The 18,876-nt window shown below is 40.2% G+C and overlaps 1 protein-coding gene across 1 annotated transcript in view; it reads left to right on the top strand.

Moving 5' to 3' along the window:
• RARB (retinoic acid receptor beta) overlaps positions 1-18,876 on the top strand; it is a 671,241-nt gene that overhangs the window by 230,436 nt on the left and 421,929 nt on the right. The window contains exon 3 of the mRNA XM_059920443.1: positions 286-739. Coding sequence (XP_059776426.1) covers positions 562-739 — 178 coding nt within the window. The 5' untranslated portion in view covers positions 286-561. The remainder of the gene's footprint in view (positions 1-285; positions 740-18,876) is intronic.

Below are 18,876 nucleotides of genomic sequence, written 5' to 3' on the forward strand. Positions count from 1 at the left end.
GGAGTTAAGTGCCTGGAGAAAAGTGAAGTGGGGGAGGAATACGGGGAATGATAGGGTTGGGGGAGGGGTGTTATTTAATCAGACAGGGTTATTTTGAAATTGTGTAGAAGTTTTATTCTATATTAGAATGTGAGAATTTAAGAAAATTAAGGTAGTGAGTGTAGGGGAACAACTGGGAATTAGGAGTCCCAGATTAATATTAGAGATTTTTCAGATAATAACTTGATAAAGAAGAAAATATTTTTTGACCTGTGAGATATATGTGTGTATATTTTTTTCTTACAGGATTAGCAGCTCTGGACTTCTAAAGTGATAGCATTTCCCAGCCTTCAACTGAGAAGCTGAACAAAAAAGCCGCCCTGCCTGTCATCAGTGCAGCAAAATGAGAGGTGGAAAAACCAGGCTGGGAAGAAGCAAGGGCATCTGATGAGCCTTCTTGCCTTTGGCCCAGAACACAGCTCCGACTCCACTCTCTTTGAACTGACCTACCCCACTTTGATGCAAGGCCTGGAGTGATGTGTTCCTGCCCCAGAGCACCTTTCATTCTGTGAAACCCAAAACATGAGCACCAGTAGCCACGCATGTCACGTCCCGGCGGTGAACGGGCACATGACTCACTATCCCGCCGCACCCTACCCATTACTCTTCCCACCGGTCATTGGCGGACTTTCCCTGCCTCCCCACCATGGCCTCCACAGCCATCCTCCTCCGAGTGGATGTAGCACCCCATCACCTGCAAGTAAGTACCATTTGAATTTTCTCTCTTTTCTCTTGCTTGATTGGCTTAATGGACCTGAGAAAACACAATGGTTGATATCCTGGGTGAGTTCTCATTTCGTTGGGTGCCGGTTTCTCTTGGTCTAGAACTGTACCTTTAGTTCTATCAGCAGAAAGGTAATTTGAAACCAGATAAATGGTGAATTTGAGAATTTGGTCCATTCAAAACCACATTGGTAATTGGTTCTGTTAGATAAAATGTAAACACAAATATTAATCAGCAGATGTGACCAGTACACCTGAAGAAATTGTCCACTTGATAAATAACATGAGCAATGAATTAGATGTTACCATAAAAATCACTAATGGTAATCCTGAATTTAACATCGATTTTGGTTGTGAGGTCTTTTGAATCTCTTACGCATCTCCTGGATACGGACAGAATCTGTAATTGTTTTCAACTTCCCAGGGGTCTTTGCTGCCAGTTCATACTACATAAGCTTTTTAAATGTCCTTGAACACTTTTGGCTCTTTCAGCCATTTCTACCTCCAGTCTTCTCTAAAATATTGGGTACTATAAGATAAAAGTATTTCGAGTTAGAATTCTTCAAGACCGATATGACTCATTCATAGAAAGCATGGTGGGATTATGGGATTTTAAAAAAAAATAGTTCTGCCTATTTAAGGACAGGCTGTGGTAGCCAGCGCACTCTTCCACCTTTTAGAAACAGGTTTCCTGGTTTGGCATCTGAAGGTAAAAGGCACGTGGATGCTACATCAAGGCATCTGCAGCATCTTTTTTTATTTTTAATTAATTAATTAATTTATTTTTATTTTTGGCTGTGTTGGGTCTTCATTGCTGTGTGGGGGCTATCTCTAGTTGCGGCGAGCAGGGGCTACTCTTCTCTTTGTTGCAGTACGTGGTCTTATTGCAGTGGCTTTTCTTGTTGCAGAGCACAAGCTCTAGGTGCACGGACTTCCGTAGTTGCAGCATGCAGCCCCAGTAGTTGCGGCACACAGGCTTCAGTACTTGCGGCGCATGGGCTCAGTAGCTCGCAGGCTCAGTAGTTGTGGCGCACGGGCTTAGTTGCTCCACGGCATGTGGGATCTTCGCGGACCTGGGCTCGAACCCGTGTCCCCTGCATTGGCAGGCGGATTCTTAACCACTGCGCCACCAGGGAAGTTCCACCATCTTCTCTAAGTTCTTTCAGGTTCACAACTTGGCACGAGCTCTTCAGAGTTCTTCCTGCTGATTATTTCGCATTTTGCTGCTTTTTTAGGTGTTCCTCCAAATATTGGCTTGGTCTTAGAAGCCTTGTCCTTTAAATTACTCCCTTCACTTTTCTGTATTGTGGTCTTTGCTCCTCAACTTCTCCTTCCTCCTGCCTCCTTAGCTCACTGGGAGCAGAGAGCTTGCTCTACCTAACTGGGATCCCTCAGCTCTTGGTATAGTGCCTTCAAAATTAGTAGGAGATGGATTTCTGGACACCTGGGTATTTGGATAGATGGACGGATGAATGGATGGGATGAACAAACAGATGGACAGACTCTCTCTGCAGGGATGTTGATTGCAATCACAGTATTATCATGCCTGATATTTAGTGATTTGTTTTCTTCTTGGAATGACCTGATTATGGTTCTTCCCTTCTGTGTTTTGCATTTCTGGCCTGAGCATGTGACCAATAAAGTCTTTTAAATTGCTTAATAACATTTTCCCATGCTTCTCAAGTTGAAATCGAAAGTAGATGTAGCCAAAGTAGCTTCTTGGCTATCAGGAGAGATGGAAAAAAAAACCTGTATTCAAACTATCTTGTTGACCTAGGTGCCAATTCAAACCCTGTTCACCCAACATGCAAATGATATAATGAGGTTACTTTCAACTAACACATGAATGGGCCCGACTAAATGATTGTTAAAGCTATTAAAATTTCCCCCAAGAGCTAATTCTACAGCTCAGCCAACCTAAAGGACAGCACATTCTAACACATTTCTGTCCTCAGGTTGGAAGTATATTTTGTAGATGTAGCCAGGGAGTTAAGACATGAGTGTTAGTCCCAACCTGGGTGATCTAATCTTGCAGGTTGAAAATTCTTAGGTGGCTGCAACCCCTAGATGCCCGCCAGCAAATCCCAGCAACTTTGGGCTTTTTTGGCTACTGATTTAAAGGAGAATGCAGAGCATAGTCAATGGAAGGGCGGGTGAGATCTTTGTGCTGGATGAGCATCCCTGAACACTTGATCAGGCTCTCGGTATACAAATCCCTCACCCATCTGTTTGCGGATATTTTTAGAATTCTAAGAATTCTATAGAGCAGTGCTTGGCAAACTACAGCCTGCAGGGCAAAGCCAGCCCACCACCTGTTTCTGTAAATAAAGTTTTATTGGAACTCAGCCACACTCATTTGTTTACATACTGTCTATGGTTCCTTTCATGCTACAATGATAGAGGCCATATAGCCCACAAATCCTAAAATATCTGCTATCTTGTTCTTTGCAGTAGAAGTTTGCTGACCCCTATTACGGAGATAAGAGCATTGGGACAGGAATCAAATCATCCCAAATCTAATCAGGCTCTGTCTCTAACAGGCGATGTTAGCCCTTCTAATTCCTTTGACCCTGAAGGAGCTGGGCTAGATTGTACCGAAGGTCACCTATAAACACAAGGTTGTTCTTTTCATTTCACAATTACTGGTAAAGTACAAGATACGGTCACTACTAAGTTGACCCATCATGCAACTGCTATTTTTCAAGATCAAAATTGGTCAGTATTGGCAATTTCATATAATTCAGCCTGTAGAAGGAGAGTGTATGCAGTTCAAAAAAAAAATAGGGTAAATAATTAATTACTGGGGGTTTTTTCTGAGGGCTTTGGTGAGAGGGTGCTGAGTAACTACACCTTGGAAGATATCACTGGAGGGTGTCTGGAGAAGGGGCAGAAAAAGGACAAAGTACAGAAAGTTCAGGCTGGAAACTCCAAAGTTGGCTGACTTCATACTCTGGCTAATACCTTGTTTAATTATTTCTTACTACAAAGACAAAGCACATGAAAGAAGATCATTAAAAGAAGCCACTGTTACTATGTGGTCTTTTAGTTGGCCCTCCAAGAGGGAGTTGTCTTTGTTAAAGCCTGTGGTTTAGAAAGACTGGGAAACAAGGGTCAGGTCCTAAAAGTTACATACAGATTTTCTCTTGCTAAAATTCAACTTGAAGTTTTATTCCTGTACTGAGGTTAGTTAGAGAGGTAGCCAAATTTCATCATCTTGACAACTAGCAAAACACATGCTTGGGTGGAAAGCTGGGTACTGTGGGAATCCGAAGGGAACAAACATGGTGGTGGTGACTCCATCAATGGGGTCTTGTCCCTGTGTGATGGGATCTGCTGACGTTTCTTTCATAATCTGTACACACCTTGACTCTGCAGCTCAACCAGAAGAGAAATTCTCCTGCCTCATAACAAGGTTCTTTCAGCACCATATTATTTATAGGCTCCGGAACCTTCTACCTCAAAAGCAAGTGAGGACAATTTCCATAGCGGCTACTGATGTTACACCTGCTCCTTACTCTTCTTCCCTCCACTTCAGACCCCCTGGGCAGCCAGACCCTGGCCAGTTCCTAGACCAGAACGGGAACCCTGTCTTCCTGCAGCACACACATCCCCGTGTGAGACAGTCCTTGACCTGACATCTTGTTTACAGTCATTCAACCTCCCTGAATTTCTCTTCCATAAACTAGAAAATATTTTTATTTAAAGAATAGTCTTTGATAACAATCATATTCAAATCTTTTCAGGATAAAGGTGGGGTATAAATTAGAAAGAAGGGCTGTATTACAAAGGGATGAAAATCAGAGCATCTCGAGGGCCCTTTCAACTCTAGCAGGCAATGATTCTCTATGTTATAGCTCAGATTTTCTCCTGGTCTCCATGCCATTTGCAGGCAAACAGCCCATCTTTCCTTGGTTTGTGGCAGTGGTGGATCCTCCTCTCCTGCAGCAAGGAGTACTTGGCTAATGGTATGACCATTTGCGACCACGCACAACTCAGAGGGAATTCCACTGTGGCCACGTTTCAGAAATTCTGTTCTCCAGAACCTTCTAACTGAAAGGAGAAAAATATTTGCAGGAGAGAGGTGAACTTGAAGCATCTTCCATGTGGGATGCCCTTGTCTTTGCATTATGACTTAATTCTTACATCATGGAGTCTCTGTAAGCTTAGAAATGAGGAAATACATAAAAGAGAGGGTTAAAATAAGTAATAAGAAAAGTTACCCATGAGGCTTAGAGAAAGTAAAGAGCTTAAGCAGCTAGTTAATTTGGAGCCAAATCCCAAGCTCAGGTCTTGGGGTCCCAGAGTGCGTGTCCTACCCGATGTGTTGGGCAAGGGGGCCAACTCAACCCCTCAGATAATCCCCCAGCTGCACTGCAGGTGTCTTTCCCACGGTGGTTCATGGAGACCTTGGAGATGTAAGACATTTATAGGACCTCACAACCTCTCTGGTTTCACCAGCTACTGTGGGAGCAGCTATCATTTTTCATCAGGGGGGGTTGAGGGTGGACCCCACAGACAGGCAGTCACCGCGATGTTTCCACTCATCTGTCTCCTGTGGACGGCAAGCTCGTCACCTCCGGCAAACACTACAGGAAGGACGCCTGATGCTCTGTGCCAGGGAACACCCAAAGTGTAATGTTCCAGAGCTCGCTGTGAAAGTTGGACCACTGTCCCCCTGTCTCTCTTTATGCTCCTGTCATGGCCGCTTGTTCTGTCTTACGGCTGCACATGTGCTTTTTTATAGGCTGTTGTAAGCTGGAAAATATTAAGAGTTTTGGCTTCGGAGCCTCTCTCAAAATGATCGCCATTTAACGCCAGCATCTTAAAATGAGAGTTCTTTCCCCTGCTTCTTTACCGATCAGAAAGTGCTGTCAAAATCACAAAATTGGGTATTTGCTTAAGAAAATCCCAACCTTCTAGAGAGGCAGAGTGTGAATCTCAGAATTACCAGTGACAGGGCATAAAATGGGTCTTATTTCTATATCTTGTCTTAAAGTAAGAGGAGCCTTGTTTACCCAGCTTGTCTAAAGCAGGGTGTGTGGCCAGGTTGGAATTTCTTATTGCGTGTGAAGGAACATGGGCCCGGAGGTGTTGATCCTGTTTTAAATGCATGCAGATTAATGATAACTAAAACAACCCATTAATTTGTATTATCCATCATTCTATGCTCTGTAGTCTTATCTTCTTTCTACTGTGAGTTATATTTGTCCTTAAACAGACACAGGGAACCCATTGGACAGGGGTCACATCTAATTTTAATATGTCTGGGACTTAATATATTGCTGGTATTTAGTGAATGTCAGACATAATAGTATGGTCCATATGTATGTATCCTTCACGATTTTTAAGCCAAATAAAAACAAGGTAAAATGGACTAAAAGAAACTTGTTAGGGATTTGAGTAAACTCAGTTAAAACAGTTTAGCCCCTTTCATCTGCCTTTGGTCATTTGGTTTCTCTAAAGTTCTGAGGCTTAGAGATGTCAAAAGCCTTTACCTGAATGTTTTAGAAATAGAGTTTAAGCTTTTAGCATGATTGAACAGTTTTAGTGTCTTGCATAGGCCCAAGGCCATGTGTGTATTATATTAAGAGACCGTTTCTTAAAGGGGCAGAGGTACTGATTACTTCAGTGAAGTACCTCTTTTCCCCAATAATAAAGAAATCTCTGTGTCATCTCGACGTCTGTACAATTTCCCCAGACTTTGATTGAGTACAACATGTAATCCTCTGAATAGTTCTAATGAGGAGCTGGGTTCATTCTGTTTGTTGAACTTTACCCCAAGGGGATCAGGAATATGGGAGCATGAATTAGAAACAAAAAGATTATTGTTCAAGTTCATCAAATTAACTACAATGCCCAAAGGAGAATCATAACTCTAGAAGTGTGGGGTTTTTTTTTTTTTTCGAAAGTAGTTTTTGTTTTTTGTTTTTGTTTTTTTTATATCTTTATTGGAGTATAATTGCTTTACAATACTGTGTTAGTTTCCGCTGTATAACAAAGTGAATCAGCTATATGCATACGTATATCCCCATATCCCCTCCCTCTTGCATCTCCCTCCCTCCCACCCTCCCTATCCCACCCCTTTAGGTGGTCACAAAGCACCGAGCTGATCTCCCTGTGCTATGCAGCTGCTTCCCACTAGCTATCTGTTTTACATTTGGCAGTGTATATATGTCAGTGCTACTCTCTCACTTCATCCCAGCTTACCCTTCCCCCTCCCTGTGTCCTCAAGTCCATTCTTTACATCTCTGTCTTTATTCCTGTCCTGCCACTAGGTTCATCAGAACCAAGATGTGACACATATATACAATGGAATATTACTCAGCCATAAAAAGGAATGAAATTGAGTTATTTGTAGTGAGGTGGATGGACCTAGAGTCTGTCATACAGAGTGAAATAAGTCAAAAAGAGATAAACAAATACCGTATAGTAACACATATATATGGAATCTAAGAAAAAAAAGTGTGTTTTTGAATAGAAATAGGCTTTCAGTCCACGGAGGTGATGGTAAAAACAAGACTGAATCTTCCTCTAAGTTCCTTCCTATGATTATTCCTAGGGAGAGCATGTTTGGAAGAATATATACCAAAAAAGACCAAGAATGGAGAAAAGAAAGGGATGCTTTAGAGTTTAGATTTGTCAAATAAATTAAACGGAGACATTTAAAGAGAGCATTTTTGACCTCATGAAAATTGAACCTCTGAAAACTGGAATGACAGCAGCTCTGAGTTGGCTAAGTTGGCCGTGAGATATGAGACCTTTCATGGGTTCCAAATTTCTGTCTTGATGAATTCATCAATCTACAACTCCTACACATTTCAGATGGGTTATTTTGCTTCTAATGATGAAAAACCCGTTCAGATGACCTTGAGTGATGGGAGACTAACCTCCATACACATCCACGTAGATGGACACGAGGACAGGTAGAATTGCCGCCAGGCGGCTGCCCTCTGGGCCATCTTCGGATGGAGTTCGGGTGGCCCCACAGAAGCTCGGATGATTTATGCCATGTCATTAAATTGATACAACTCCCTATTTTGTCTTTGCTTCTCTGTTTTTCTGCTTTGGTTCCCTCTGACATTTGAATGATTCTTGGTATTTTAAGTGGGAAAGAGAGGGGGAGGAAAGGAGGGAGAGAGGGAGAGGGAGGGAGGGATGGAGGCAAGGAAGTACAGAAAGAGAGAGAGGTAGGAAAAAGACAGAGAGAGACTATAATTAACTGTGTCATTGAGCTGCAGGCCACCTCCAAGAGTTTGGGACCACCAGACCAAACAATGGTACCAGCCAGGTGGTACCATCAGCTCGCTTGTTTTTTCACTTTGCCATAAGAATAAGTGTTAAAAGTAGCTGCCATTTACTTACTGTGCTGCATGTATTACCTCTATCTGCCAAATGGAAAAGAAAAGAGACAAAGACTGAGGTAACCAACTTCCCTAAGTTTGCTCCGACCAAAACTGTAGGACTGGGTTTGAACTCCTCTTGCTCTGACCAAAGCCAGTCTCATTTTCATACCCCATGTTAGCCGTGGATATCAAGGTGATGCAGAGATTTTTAGAACACTGTATCTTGCACTCCTACTGGATAGTCATAATCACCGAAAATCATTTAGATCTAAAACTCTGATTGTTCTTTGCCCTTGAAAACCTTGAATTTTTAAAGCTTGTAACATCCCTTCCCACCCATGCGCGTACTGTGCATACTTTTTTTTTTTTTATGATACATGTCCTATTCTGCTGTCTTTAGTTGTTTTCATAGCTTTACCTCCTCTGTGCAGCTGTTAACCTGAGTGCCTGGCACATAGTGGAAACTCATTTAAGGTTTGTGGAATGACCGAATCAATGGTTCTTGCCGGTAGAGGATTTTAGAAATCTGTGGATGTGCTTCTGGGTATCACAGTGATTGGCAGCACGGTAAGCGTTTGGTGGGCAAGGGCTTGGGCTGTGGGCCGTGTGCAGTCGTTGCAAATCATACAGAATTCCCTGATAGCCTCACGACTTCCGACTGTCCCACCAGTCCTATCAACCCCCCCCCCCCAAAATAAATCATGATTAACTGAAGCTAAACCGTAATTCCATTTTAAATATAAATGCAAACTATTGTATGCTTTTATTGTATCTTACTTAGGGCTATAATTGCTGTGTAAATCAAGAATAGGTTCATCTTTGGTGTTTTGGGAACGTTTCTAAGAGTCTTTCAACTTTTCAGGAAATCGTGTCACTGATGACAGTGTTATTCTTGGTATTTGGGTCACCAATACCACCCATTTTTAACAACCTGCATTTGCAGTTAAAACATTCATTGCAATTCTGCACAGAGGGACAAGCATCTTACCACTTCTTTATGCCCGAGCATTTACACCTTGAAATAACTATTATTTTATTATAAATGATTTTCTTTGAATTCACCCTTGATATTGCAATCAGGGCATTATATTATCTTCTTTCAAACTACATGTGTAGGTGGGCTGTATTATCTATGATTTTCATTTTGATATTGTAAAGCAGGTGTTATAAAATATGTTGCTAAAAGAAGTGTTACATCCAAAATGTTGAAGATTACCGGAATGAATGGATGGATGGATGAATCCATGAATGAATCAGTGAAAAATAATTGACAATGTCAAATAAACTGCTTAGAAAGTAAATGTTCTGGCTGTTGAGAGGAGAGGGAGGAACTTTAGTAGTGCAATGGACAGGGAAAGGTTTGCAAAACCAAATCCAGTGATTGTACCAGGCATGGGACAGTGGCATGGCACTGGGAAAAGCCATATGCGGAAGACCCAGGGGAAGAAGGAAGGTGTTTTAAGTTTCCCGTCTTGGATGGTGTGTGGGGTTGACAAGGGAACATCCAGCCTTTGTCTCCGTTTCCTGATGTGTAACCAGAGTCCCCAAGGTGTACAAAAGGGATTCAAATGTACTGTTATTCATGAATTCACTCTTCCGGTATTTACTTAACACACGTGTGTTAGGTATTGCAGTCGGCACTTCTGAGTCTCTCTGATGGTTTTCTGGGTAAACCCATCCGAGCAATTGGTTCTCATTTGTGTGTCCTGTCAGATTGTACCTCCAATGAGACATCATTTTAGGATTTACCAGGAAAAACTTATGGGACTGTTGGGGGTTGAATTGTGTCTCCCCAAAAGATGTTGAACTCCTAACCCCCAGGATCTATGAATTGAATGTAACTTTACTTAGAAATAAGATCTTCTCAGATGATGGAGTTAAAATGAGGTCATTAGGGTGGATCCTAATCCAATATGACAGTGTCCTACAATGAGGGGAAATGTGGACACAGAGACAAAGATACAGGGAGAAGTTTGGGAATTTTGGAGTTATGCTGGCACAAGATAAGGAACACCAAAATGTAAAATGCCCTTACATTTCAGCCGAAATAGCACATTCCTTCCATTTTCCTTCTTCTATCTCCATGAAGAAATCAAATTTCCCTACCATAACCTAGCACACCATGGAGCTTACCTTTTTAAAACAGTCACAGTTTTAACTTTACAGTTCAAATGTGGCTATTTCTTGAAAGTTTAGCTTTCTCTTTGGATTAGAAATTCCACATGTACACGAGAATGTTTTGTTCTTTCTACCATGCTGCATGACTAAAGTATAGCCACCCAGATATTTTTTAAATATATGAGTGGGTCATCTGGAGAGACAGCATAATAGCGGATTTGAGCGTGTCAAATGTGGCCAACTCACAAACTTGTGCAAGGTAATCTCTGTTTCTATTCTCAGAAGATAACATTTATTCCTATTTCTTTGCATAGATTTTTATCCCATATAGTTTTCATTGACTAATTATATATTTTTCAATAAAAAGGAAGATAGAACTGCTAAATAAACAAGGAAAGCCCACTTTTAAGTTCATTATGGTCTTTTTTTTCTTGTAACAGTTGGATTCTATCAACCTGAAACTTATTACCCCTCAGAATTTTGCAAAATTAGGTTTATTAGAAGTGATCTAAACACCTGTGTAGGGACGTCCCTGGTGACACAGTGGTTAAGAATATGCCTGCCAATGCAGGGGACACGGGTTTAAGCCCTGGTCCAGGAAGATCCCACATGCCACAGAGCAACTAAGCCCGTGCGCCACAACTACTGAGCCCGTGCTCTAGAGCCCACAAGCCACAACTACTGTGACCCTACTACTGAAGCCCGCGCACCTAGAGCCCGTGCTCCGCAACAAGAGAAGCCACCACAATGAGAAGCTTGGGCACCGCGATGAAGAGCAGCCCCCGCTCGCCGCAGCTAGAGAAAGCCAACGCGCAGTAATGAAAACCCAACGCAGCCAAAAATAAATTAATAAAATAAATAAATTTATTTAAAAAATAAATAAATAAAAATAAACACCTGTGTAAGTCTCTCTAGACCCCAAGGACACTTTATATTTTCCTCTTATTACAAAGCCCAGAATATAAAGAAACCAGAACTCAAACCTACTAAGCAACAAAATTGACTTATCTTTTTTTTCAATTAAAAAAAATATATATATTACCAATAAACCACCAGAAGCTCAGGGGAAGGCATGGAAGAGATTCTCCCTTACAGCCTTCAGAAGGAAGCAACCCTGCTGGCACCTTGATTTTGGACTTCTAGCCTCCAGAACTGTTTATGGCGCTTTGTTATAGCAGCCGTAGGAAACTACTGGGAACCCTAACTGTGCCTTCCTACCACCGAAGAAGGAAAAACTATGCTTTTGATTTTTCCCCCCCTCTAAAAATGTCTAGTAATTCAGCTATTTTCTCATAATTTTATCCTTACAGTGACTTTCTTTTCCTGCATTATATGGCTCCGTTGACTTGAACTAATGAATACTATTTTAGGCAAGTATTTTTTTTCCCTTCATAGCCAATCTCTCTTGATTCTGGCAGCTACAAGTCCATGGTCTTGAGGCACAGTGTTTTTCAATGAATTTCTCTCTATGCCTTTTTGCTCTCTTTTGGTCTTTTCCTCGGATGCCAAACCCGCACCCTCTTTTATAACCCCCATGAGTCTTCCTTAATATTCATTTTGCTCTTACTTTTAAAGCCTTTCCCTCAAAACTCTGCCCATCACGGTCATATTGGAGTCTGTGAGAGTCTCCAGAAAAGTCATTCTTATTTCAAGACCATACTTCAAGTTCCAGTCATTGGGAGGCTACTGGTAGCAGTGATCTTATCATTATCATGATTGGTTCTTTATTATCTTGAACATCACTTTGTTGGCTACCTGGCAGTCCCTCTTCAGGATTTGTGAGCTATAAATCTAATTGACTTTGTCTAACCTTCTGGAATTCTTAGTGGCTTCTCCCTCTTTGAACAGGAAAATTTGAGTGACTTCCCGTCCAGCCCCTGGCACCCTTCCTTCAATAATACACTCCTTTTTTATCCTTGGAGCTAGTTTTGTCATACAGTTAGTTCTGTACTCTGTACATCTACCTCTATTCGTTCTCCACATCTGAGATTTTTTTAGTTTCTTGTAGCCAAAAACCTTTCTAAATTGTTTTGAGACCACCTAAAGCTACATCACGTCTAAGCTTTACTTAAGGCTTCCAAACCTCACAAAACTCTTCCCTGGTAAACTTTGCCTTCAGTGAAGTGGGTACCTGGGTCTCTGTCTTTTTGTGTCATAAGATGAGTCAAATTTAATAATATGAAAATCTGTACATATAGAGGTTTTTTTGTTTCAGTTTGTTGCCAAAATCTAAATAAAGCCATTGTACTGTTTGATGGGAATGACCACTTTCCAATGAGAATGCATCCTGTTAATTTAATGTTAAGATATTTTGCCCAGTGCCCATAAGCTGGGTATTTTGGGGACAAGGACAGTGCCCTGTGGGTACTGATGACAGCAGTAAGTTACGTAGCCATTACTTTGTGGTGAATCGCATGTCACACTGTGTACTCTTCAGAGACTTCCGCTTACCTCTAGGGGCAACAGTCGAAGACAAAACTACGGATTAGGAAAGGTTCATCTTGTTGAACTAAAAATGGTATTAATGCAGATAATTGGGGGGATGGTACAGGAGAGTAGTAGAAATGGAGCTAGAGAGTTTGTTATTTCCAGACCCCATCTGTGTCCTTGAACAGGTTTCTTAACCTGTGTTTCAGCTTCCTGGTCTGTAAAATCAGGATAATAACAGTTCCTTCAAAGGGATATGATGAGATTGCCATCAACTGATACATGTAAACTACTTATAACAGTGCTAGAACAGTAAAAACTCAGTAAATAATAACAGTCATTATCCTTACCTGTGCTCTGCATTCAGAATCTGTCCACTTATAAGCAAAATCCTTTGTTGTCACAGGACTGTCATTTCATCAACTGTTCATTCTAAGAATTGCTTCCTAAATGCAAAGGTTGTTTTTACATACACATGTACTTTTCCATATTCTTTACAATCTATATTAGGCCTACGGAAGTTTTCACTTCACAGAGTTTATACCTTGCCAAGATTTTCCTTTAAATTTCAGAATTCTCCAGGAGGTAGTCTTGAGTTTGGGTATGGGAAAGGACTCTTTTTCATGAGTAGCCATGGCCTGCGGAGTAATGTGTATTTATCACAGAGAGTTCACGTCTGAGAAACGCACGTGCACCTGAGGTTGAACGCCGAGCCCTCCTCTCCTCCAGGGGCTGCAGGCTCTGCAGGTCACTCTGTCTCTGTAAATAATCTCTAAGAATGCTTGGTTTAATTTCTGTGATGTTGATAATAACGTACATTTCTCAACCATGTTGGTTTTGCTTCTGTTAATACCAAGTTACTCTAATGTTACTTGCTTAATGGTTATGAAGTTGACCAATCCAACATAAATACCTAAAGAAAAAAATTAATCTTGGCATTTTACACAAGTAAATAGCACATCATGATGACCACATGCTTAAAAAGAAAGTTACCCTTCCCATACTTAGTAAACCTCTTTTATCAGAATGGCTTGATGGAATATTTGACAAAACAGGGATTTCCTTGGGCTCTGATGGCAATCTTTGAGACATGAAGGGACTTCACACCATCCCTGACCCCTGCCCTGACCTCCTAGAGGCAATTCCAGTATTTGTCTTTCATTTCTTCTTCACAAGAAGTCTTATTCCAGAACCAAAGCCAGGTAACAAATCAAAGTATGCATGTGCCACTGTTAATGTTGTCTTGTTCGATTCTGAATTCCCCTGGTAGGTTTAAGTAAATATACATTAAATAAATATGGCTGCAAAGGTTAACATCTCTTTAGCACGTGTCACAGTTTTTTTGAGAATGGAAAACAGAGAAGTGTGTCCAGAAGTGGGCAAACAGAGCAGCGCTGTGGAGGAATGGAGAAGACAAGGCTTGTTGCTGGGGGTCCAGCACTCCAGCTGCACACACAACCAGCAGGGACAGAATATACAAAGAATATGGAAAGACCTTGTACATCGCAAGAAAAAGACAAATAATCCAAACCAGACATAGTCAGTAAACTGCATTTTTACTAAAAAAATAATTCAGATGACCCATATCAATCTCACATTGGTAATTAAGAAAATGCAAATCAAGACCATCTTGCAAGGTGATTTTATATCCTTTAAGTTGCAAAAATTAAGAAGTGTGATGACAATACCAAGTGTTAGGTAGAATGTCGATCAACAGATACTCTGAGATATATTGCTGGTGAGAGTCTAAATTAGTGTAATTATCTTGAAAATGGCTTACTGCTATCCTATAAAATGTAATATTCAGATTTCCTGTGACCAAGCAATTTGTCTCTAGGTACTATCCTAGAGAAGCTCTTTAACAGAAATACCAGGATTCATGTTTAAGAATGGTCATCGTAGCGCTGTTCATAAATTGTAAAAATTGGATACCATCCAAATATCTATGAGCAGACAAATGCATATTTCACTAAATTCAATAGTTTTCATCAATGAAAATGAAGTTATAGGCAACAACACGGATAGATCATAGAAACATAATATTAAGTAAAAAAGCAAATTCTTCAAGGCTACATACAGGATGCTAACATTTTTGTAAATCTAAAAGAAACATTGTTTAGAAAAACTATATGTTTGTAATAAAACTGTACATTAAGAAATCAAGAGAATAATAAAGACCAAATTCAAGATAACAGATTTCTCCTGGTGTTAAATGGGATAGGCAAGTGGACGGGGTAGGCAAGGACCACGTGGTGGATGCAACTGAAGTGATAGAGTTCTAATTCCTAAATATTCATCTTACTAATATGCTTTATACAATATACATATATGTTACATTTATTTTTGTAGTTATTAAGTGCACATTAAAAAGATAAAAGCTATGACTATATCCTTCATGTGTTAGAAACAGACAGGAGAAAGGAAAAGTGAAGAAAAATGGCAATAGCCTTGAGCAGAAAATTCACATGTTACCAAAAAAGGCAAATGGCCAATAATAATATTTTTAAATTTTCAGTCTTCCAAGTAATTGTGTGAATGCAAATTTTTAAAGAAATGCAAATTAAGATTTTATTTCTTGTTATGAGAAGGCAAAGATTTAAAAGAAAGATTCCCTTTGTTACTCAGGCTATAGAGAAATGAATACTTATATACAGCCTTGATGGTGAGAATGAAAATTGATATATCTTTTCTATGGAATAATTTTGCAGTAAATGACAAGGGCCTTAAAATATTCATACCAATGGCTTTGCGTTTTTGCTGCTGTGAATTTATTCATAAGAAATAAATGTTTCAGTGTGCTTGGGAGAACACAGATATTAGCACAGACTTGTTTATAATTTAAAAAAAAAACTGGCACAATCTTCATGCCTAATAAAAAGTGACATTAAAATATAGAGAGAATAAAAATAATAAGCAGCCCTTTTAAATGTTGATGGAGAAATTAATATATTGACATGAAAATGTTCAATGGGGAAGACAAGTTACAGACTTAATAGAATTGTTTTAAATATTAATACTTAATAGTCTTCTACTTTTTAACAGGTATATATTGTATATGTATGGAGCTATCTATGTGAGTTCAGGACAAAGTCTGGGGAGCATATTTATAGTATTTATTGCTGGTCATGGGATTATCTGTGATGTTTTCTTTAACTTTATTCAGGGTCAGGACTGTCTCGCTTACTATCATATCCTCACTGCTAAGTCCTTGACACATAGTAAGTACCCACTAAATGTTGGTTGTGTGAATGAATGCATTAAATGACAACTTGTGGAATTAATTAAAATAAAAGAAAGGAGACCTTCTATTGAGCTACTTCAATTGTACTCAACTGAAACAAATCTCCCACCTAAATTACCATCCTTTTCCTCCCAGAGCTGAGTATCACATTAAAGATATTCATGCCTGATTCCATTTCCAAGGAATTAACCCTTCACAGGGACATTTGCATTTTGAAATAGTAACTTTTCATTTAAGATCCTAACTCAGCAGTGGTAGAATTTCCAAAGAGATATTTTGGAATAGGAAAGTTATTCTATCAGCTTCTTCAAAGTTTTATCATACGGTAGCCGTGTACTCCATCGATGTAGAAGGCCACTTCTGTTTTCGTAGACTCCAGATATATTGTAATTGTTATCAGTGTTGCTGTCTTATAGAATCTTATAAAATCATAATTATCACCTATGTGAGAAACTATAAATGTTATCTTATTTTTTCAACAGCAAATGTGAGGTATTTTTTAATTAATTTATTTACGTATGCCCTATTTCATTGAGGAAAATAAATTTTATAACTTACAAAAAAGCATACACACCACTTTTTAGAATTGTAAAGGAGTACATTTGGGGAAAGAGAAAATAAGTATGAGGGAAATGGGTTGAAACCAATTTGAGGCCAGTGCATTAAAGTGCGTCCTACAAGGCAGATAATAAATGTTGCCCAGATGACCTAAAAGCCTGTCCCAAGAAGACTGTCCACACAGTCACATGGCTGATAGGTTCGTAACATGAAGTTACCCAGCCATCCAGAGAACACGCACAACTGTACCGCCAGCTCAGGCCAACGACACAGTAAATCTGACTCTGTTTATGTGTGTTTGTGTTTTTAATAACATCCCTCAGTACAGGCCAAATTAATCATTCCAAAGTTCAGTCTGCGAAAGCGGGTCCCTGCGGGAGTCCCAAGAAAAGTCTCCAGGTACATATAGCTCTCTCTCAATCTGAACTTAGCCCAAAAATAAATATTAGCGTGTCAAGATTTTTTTTAAAAATGGTCTTCATAGCCTTCAGGCAATTCTCCATGAAAAGTATTTTCTTCATCCGAGGATTTTTGTAAGCCTTAAGAAGCCATGAATTTGAGGTTATACTCTCCTGACAAAGACCCAAGGAGCCAAAGGAACAGGATTTTCCCTCACGGACTAATTTTGAGTCAGTGCCAACAGACACCAGGTTATAGAAAAATGTAGAGCAGCATAGTTAAAAGTGTAGACTTTGGAACCAGAAAAACCCCCACTGGGACCCAGCTGTGTAACTCTTGGCTAAATCCCCTCTCCTCTCACTGTTCTCTTGGCATGGCTCTGCCCATCTTATCTGCCAGGAAGTAGGGCCAGCGTGAGTACTGAACGGAAGCTTGCATGGAAGGTCCATTGCATGGAACCTCAATCAGGCTCAGTTTCTCCCTCATTGTACGTCAGTTGATTGATAGGCAAGGGGTTGGGGGAAGAGGAGGAGTATGAAGAACTTGAAGAAAAAGTGGAAATGGAAAATAATAGTATCTAGAACTAAGACTCTTCTTCATGGAAGAAAAACTACCTCAGCAGAAGCAAATGGATTTATGGCTGTGTTTCCCTCAGTTGGATTAATTTTCTTTGGATCAAGGAAGGGATAATCAATACATATACTCCCACACCCCCTTGCCCTCCCCTTCCAATACCATCCCCCAGACCCACACATTCAACAAAAACACAATGGGAGGAGATGCTTTATATGTTTCCAAATGATATTGCCTTCTTTTGTGTGGTCATCAAGGTACTGATATTTGCTACAAAATGTCAGTGGTGGTGGTTTTTTGGGGGGTGGGAAATATGAAGTGTTTCCTAATCTTATTATGGGTCTTGCATTACATAGCACAGCAGGAGATGTTTAACTGGCAAGTTCTCTCTGAGGTCAGAGTGTGCCACATTTTTTCACGGAAAGCTTCAACTGCTCAACTAAGGAATGCGTTTCTTTAACAGACAAATGAAAAAGAGACTGCCGGGTGATTCCTTGAAGTATGCTTAATTAATTCCAATCTGTTAATGACGGCCATTTTCTAGCTTCAGATGATAAATGATGGCCCTTCCTGAGAAGCATCTCAAAGTGAAAAGGACCTTATCCCCACCCCCCAGGCTTTTTTTTTTTTTTTTCCTTTGTCCTTGGCTACTTCTGTCACTCGCTGTTCAGAATGAGCTCACATCAGCAATAGTTATAAATAATTTACAGAAGTGATTCCTGTCTAATCACTTGGGACTTGGAGTTTTTACGATGTTGCCAGATGTGCCATCAAACAAACAAAAAAACATCCGGTTCAGAAACACGTGATAAATTGAGTCAGAATCAATTAATTCCCTGGAGACAGCTGGTTGGTTTGCATGGGCTTGTGTTGGGGTCCTTGTCCATCTTCCCCCCCTCTTCTTTCTCTCCCCACATCCGAGCTTACAGTAGACAAGAGGAATTCTGTAAGTGTTAGGTTACTGGGAGGTTGTGAGCATGTATTTGATACCGTAGCATAACTTTTATGTCTCTCTCATGAGTTAAAGGGGCATTTTAGTCCAGTGAATGAGTCAAAGGGGAGAATTTGAAAAGCCCCAGACAGTCTTATTTCTCATATAGACCCTGTCACTCACAGTGCTGGTGCCAACATGGTAATAAATACCCAGACATTGCTTGTGGGATAATACTCTCCTCTTTTCAATGAAAATTCCCCTCAGAATTCATCTTTACTTCCTCTGGACTCTCACCACATGAGTTTTATGTCTCCAATGAAGAATTTTGATTGTTTACCCTTATAATGTGGTCAGTGGTTTAAACATTTATTCCCTCCCATGAAATTGTCAGCTTGTTGAGGGTAAGACCTACATTACTGCCAACTTCACTTGGATGATGCCTTTTACCAGGGAGATTCTCCCTGATTTTGTTGAATGAAGGAAAGAATCCAAAAATGGATGACTATGAATTTTTATTCCAA

The sequence above is a fragment of the Balaenoptera ricei genome, chromosome 4, assembly GCF_028023285.1.
Source record: "Balaenoptera ricei isolate mBalRic1 chromosome 4, mBalRic1.hap2, whole genome shotgun sequence".
NCBI lineage: Eukaryota > Metazoa > Chordata > Mammalia > Artiodactyla > Balaenopteridae > Balaenoptera > Balaenoptera ricei.